Genomic DNA, 6,000 nt, shown 5'->3' on the forward strand with positions numbered 1-6,000 from the left:
GGCACTAATTGCGTACGAACGTACGTTCGCGACCCCAGGAAATGCCCATATGCTTTATAGGGGCGAACATATCTACTTCACTACGTTGGACACATTTGATCAAAATTTTAATACCTTCTACAAGGGTATAAAAGTAGAAAAAACCATATGCATGCATTTTTAGTTGCTTGGATTCGAACCCTTGACTTCGAATGGAGCATTGGGAGATGCAAATGGACACATGAATTCGGCCTTAGTAATCTCTCCACACCTTACACTGACGAACAGTCAGGCAGAAGCACATGCTTATATCAACTGAGGGAATGGTGCAAAACGAAAATATAGGCTTATAAGCTTAGGCTTATACCTTATAGGCTTTGAGTGTCTCCTTCACTGCTTTGCTGGATTCAACCAGGGAAAAAATATAAATTGACGAAAATGACGAAAATTATAAATTTAATTTTTCGTATATGTTTCTTTATACAATTAAAAAAAAATATTTTCTCAATTGTTTTTATTACCTTTTCCTTTTCCTTAGTAGTTTCCTCTTCCTTCTTTTTATCTTGATTATTTTTCTCCTCAATTTTACGTTCTTTCAACGTTTTAAGTAATTTCCATTTGCTGCTACCAAGCCCAGCACTGCATCCACTAACTTCATTGGAATGAAATTTTTCCGCAGGGAAATCTTTATCTATTAAATTATTTGAAACTACACTTTTAATATCATTACTATCAATAAGAATTGCTCCAAATTCCTGAATGTTTTTTGAGGTTATTTGTGGACACTCTTCTTTTATTATATTTATATTATCTTCCATCAACAAACATGCCATTTCCATTTCATCGCTTAACTGAGCTGGAGTATCGGGTCCGGATGTTGCACTAGAAGCTAATGACTTTAATGAGACATTTTCATCTTTTACTGCATTTTCAAAAAACTCATTTCGATTTCTTTCATCATATTCTGATCCAATTTCAGAGGAACTAGTACTCCCGGCATGGTTCGTCAAAGATGATTTATCTATTTCTTTTCGTTCCTTTGTTAATGTATTAGAATTAAAAACATTATTCAAGGTTTCTGTCGATTTATAAGATTCTAGTACCGATGTTTTGAGTTTCAAATCTCCAGTAACGTCTTGCCAAGCTTTATGCATATCACAAACTAATTCAGAATTCTCTCGTGCTGGCATTATTTTTTCAAAGTCGACAGACGTAACAGTTTTAACCGGTAACTTTGACGGACTTTGTTCATCTATGCTTGGTTCTATTTTTACACTGCGTTTAAGTTCGTTTAGTACAAGAACCATTCTTAATTTAACGCTTTTATCTGGCGTATAGCTAAGCCGTTCGACCCCTTCCATGTCTTCTGAATTTTTAAAACTTTCATTTACATTTTTATGAAGAAGTTGTCCAATTTGTGAAAATAAAACTTCATTATCGGCGTGCTGTTCACAAAATGAGTTGTGGGAATTTTCAGCTCGATGTTGTTCTAATTTCTCAAGCTTACGTAGTTCATAGTAAAAATATTCATCGTCTGTGTCAATACTGTCTTCTGTACTTTGACGACGTGAAGACGAAAGCGTTCGACTTGAATGCTGACTACGATTGTCGTCATCTTCTCGTAACCCATATCCCAAATTGTTTGGAATTTCTAAAGATTGTTGCACAGAGTTCTGGCCCCCACTGTTGTTTATAGAACGCCCACTATTTGTTAAGATTGGGATGTTTACTGAAATTTCTATAGACGTCTTAGTGGGAGAATCGCTGGCTGGCATCTTCGAAGAAGACACATTTTCTTTACCATTACTAGGCTCGACAACTAATTCTTCATTGACTTCGTCATCAATGAAGACTGAATTAAATTTTTGAAGGCATGGCGTATTTTCGGACAAGACATTGGATTCCAAAAACATTTCTGGCATTTTTAATGTCTTGTTTGGATATGTCGTACCAAGAAGAGGCTCATTTGGGGTGGTATCTAATAGTGAGCTTCGATGTTTTTTTATATCGCCTACGACTGAAAACAAGTTGTTCGAAGAAATTTCTGTAACACTTTTAATTGAATTTTGGTCAACCTGGTTGTCAATAGTATTTTCAGAAGAACTTCTGCTTTCGCATAGATTAGAAGTAATTTTAGAGTCAAACAATGAAAGATCGTTATTTGAAGAGGTAAAGCCGGGCATATCTAATTCAGAATCCAAATTATTACAGTCGCGGCTCAAAACAAAGCTATGCCGTTTGTATGTCTTTGCCTTTTGCATAAGATGACTCATCTTAGATGAGAATGTTTTTTTTTGTGTTTGAGTATTACAAATTTTAGAGGATTCATCAAGCGACGATGGAATATCAATGTTTTGATGAGAAAACCGTCGCACGAAGGGAGCTCCGGTAGTTCTTTTTAAAATTCGCTTTGGGAGCTTTTGAAGCCTTTTAGATATCTGTCCCTGGTTCTCATATTCCTTTGGGCGCTTTATAGATACTAACGGAGACAAGCCTGACTGGCTACGCGTCTCTTTTTCATTGCCCTGACTTTGCACAACACCGGGTAAAGACTGTGACCGATAATATTTAGCAGTACCCTTTAACTTTAAATTTTCTGGTAAAAGCTTGTTCCATAACTTTGGTGGCTTTGAACAACTTTTGTTTTGCTCTTGAGTGTTACATATGGATTTTGACTCACACGTAGATTCTGGAACAGGCTTGGACAATTTCGTTGCATTGCATAGATATTCAGCGCTTCTTAATGGCGCTTGAGAAGGGAGTGCGAATCCAGAGAACGGGTTATCATATTCAATATGTTGTAAGTGATTACTGCCACCAGAGTAACTTACACTTTTGTTACTATTATTTTCAGCGAAACAAATAGATGACGGATAAAAAGATAGATTATCCTTCATATAAGAACTGTGAGATCCTTCCTTGCTTGTTTCCTTGTAACCATTTTGACCTACACTTCTGTCTTTTATTTCTTCAAATTTTTCAGGTGCAGCTGCGTTTTTGACCAAATGTTGGGCACGAACAGTCAAAAGATCTGGCATTTCATTTTCCGATACATTAATCGAAACATTTAAGTTTTCATGTTCTTTAAGTTGGTACCACGCCAGCATTTCATTAACAGGAAAATATTTTGGAAATCGTTCTACTTGGAGTAGTTCGGAGCTTCCATCAAACATAGATTCATTCTCGTATGCTGAACAAATTGGCAAATTCTTCGAAAGTTCTTGAATATAACTAAGGTTCTCTCCCGATATTATGTAATCACTTTGTTTTGATTTACGTGTATCATATTTAGAATCCGTATCTTTTAAATTATTAAAACTGGCCAATGACCCCAAGGAAACAAGTGGAAATGTCTGGAAATCTTCTGTGCCTTGCTCACTTGTATCATAAAATACACTTGTGTTCTGAATGTTAATATTTTCTGGAGAATGCGGCCCCAAACCGCTTATTGAAGAAAGACCGGAAGAGTTTGATTTTTGACTTTGCAGTTTATTGACCATATCATTAGGTGCTGGTGGTGGAGGGCTAAGACTTATTTGACCTGGATTTATGACTAGATCGTAAATGTCAGTAGCAATATTATGCTTTTCTGGATTTTGAAAATGTAGCAGAAACAACATGCTATTGTGACGATCTAAACTCTTTCTTAATGTTTTTATATATTCATCTTCACTGTATGTTTCATTCGTGGAGCTTATTACTTCCTTGTTAGATTTTTTATGTATTTGGCTGCTACTGTCATTAAACATTATCCCTGAGTTGATAGTCTGACTGCTTACTATTTGATCAATTTTTTGCTTTCTGCATATTTCGATCTCTTGTGTTTCAATTATTTTTAATTGTTCATTCAAATCGGACTTGGTTCGTAACAATTCAGCACTACAACCACAATAATTTTCCTTAGGTATTGGTATGCTATTAATACTGTTAGTTGATAGTGCTTTTGATACATATGAATGACGTCTATCTATTTTATAGTCCTCCAAAGAACTGCAAACTAGTTTTTTTAATGTATCAATATTTTTTTTAAATTTTTTCATAACCAAAACAAACATTTCTACTGAATCTGTAATGTTGACACGTCTTAATTCTTCGGATAATGTTATCGGATTAAGTAAAAGCAGCATAAGTTTTTCATCCACTTGGTTAAGTTTTTGAAAAAAAATTTCTTCTGACCAAATTGTCTGTCGAATTTCACTTATTTGCGACAAATTTAATGATTGTAATCCTGGTATCTTATTAATTTCATCTATTATGGTATCACATATACAATCTAAAGTAACGCGAAAATCATCAGAAAAGCTACTTTTGTTACAGGCGTAGTTTTGAGTTTCGATGACATTACTAACACATCCGTTCGCATCTCTTGAATTTGTTTCTTGAGTTTTTATCTGATCATGTATAAATTCATTGGTATGAAAATTTATAATTGGGGATGGAGCATTGGAAAGAATACCTTTTAGTTTATTAATCATGTCCATTTCATTTGTGTAATGCTTTTTTTTTTTATACTTCCTGGACTCCTTAGTGGGATTCTGTGTTTCAAAAGTTTCATTATTATTTAAGGGAACTGAAGAACCATTTATTACTGCAAACTGTTCGTGCGCAATTTCAGACTTCTGAAGAACGGCATCAACTTTTAAAATCTCTAAGCTTAAATCATTCTCTCGGTATGCCTCGTTAAGTTTTCTGTAAAAGAACTCTCCCATTTCATTACTATTCACTGAAAAATCTGTACCTCCTGAATCTTCGATTGGTAGTACTTGATTCCCTCCTTCGCCTGTTTTATATTCTGTCGAACGAAAAAAATTAGTACAATCATTTATCGAATTTAACGAGTTGAATTCATGGCATGAGTTTATAACGTGATTCGAATTTTGCTCAAAATTTAATTGATCATTTTTCCCTGATCTTATTGGTACGGTAAAATCTGAGGTTGTTGTTGTAGATATTTTTGCCATTCCCGATATCTCATTTAACACTCGCCGTCCATTTAAAAATTCTTTCATCAGTTCTACACGTGCATTATTAGCCAGTGCTTGACGCTTTTGATACAACAGGAGGTCAGATTCGGAATGTAGTTTCTTTCGTTTTTCTTTGCTTTGATCTGATATATACTTCCGGAAATGGTTTAATTCGATATCGTTCGTTGTATTGAAAGAGCTTATTGAATTTCCCGAATGAAATTTATTTATATTGAAGTTATCGCTTGCATAATCGAAACACGAAGTTTGATCTAAAGTTTCATTCAAAAGAACTTGGTTTTCAAATTTTTCGTGGTCACTATAATCATCTGATGGATCAATTTCAAATATTACGTCGGTATCTAATGATTTTTTCATTAGCAAAGGTAGTGATTGCACCGACTCTTCTTCATCACATGAAGCTACTTTTTGTTCCTCAATATTTTCAAGGTAGTTCCCTTTGTTTACCCCCTCTATTAAGTCCATAAGATTGCTAACAACGGACTGTTGCTCAATGGATATATTTTCCAACTTCTCCAAACGAACCCAAATTTTTCCATACTCTGTTGAAAGTAAATCCAATGCACGCCATGCATACTTTAGCTCTGTCTCCAGCAAATTGACTCTTGTGGCAATTTTATCCATATAATCAGAAATGATGTAGTCTGAATGTTGCTGTGAATTATATATCTGAGACAATTCCTGTTCACTTCGCATCGAAACCATTTTTTCGTTTGGCTGGTTATAGTTTGATGCCTCTAAGCTTCTAGTTTGTGATTTCATTTTCAGGGATTGTGATGCAGATAAGATTTTAGGTTTTCTAAATGATTCAAATTCTAATGGCTGTGATTTCCGACCTCTAGGCAGGTTTTGAACATTTGATATTGTTTTTTCTAAAGCTTTGGGGTGGGATACCGTCGTCGCGTACATTTTGGCTCACTAAAGCGATAGAAACTTTTAATGTACTTGAAATTAAGCGAAAGGGTAATCGCTATCCGCGTAATAATTTATGAAATTCGTCAAATATTTCATTCTTTTATTTCGATTTATTTTTGGT

At 34.7% G+C, this 6,000-nt stretch overlaps 1 protein-coding gene across 1 annotated transcript in view; it reads right to left on the reverse strand.

The window, feature by feature from the left end:
- The window catches only part of unc-13, a gene marked incomplete at its 5' end in the record, with an annotated part of 135,131 nt that extends 134,557 nt beyond the window's left edge, over window positions 1-574 (reverse strand). Inside the window, one exon of the mRNA XM_070282486.1 lies at window positions 501-574. Coding sequence (XP_070138587.1) covers window positions 501-574 — 74 coding nt within the window. The remainder of the gene's footprint in view (window positions 1-500) is intronic.
- Window positions 575-6,000: the final 5,426 nt, after the last annotated feature.

Source organism: Drosophila bipectinata, chromosome 4 (genome assembly GCF_030179905.1).
Source record: "Drosophila bipectinata strain 14024-0381.07 chromosome 4, DbipHiC1v2, whole genome shotgun sequence".
Taxonomy (NCBI): Eukaryota; Metazoa; Arthropoda; class Insecta; order Diptera; family Drosophilidae; genus Drosophila; species Drosophila bipectinata.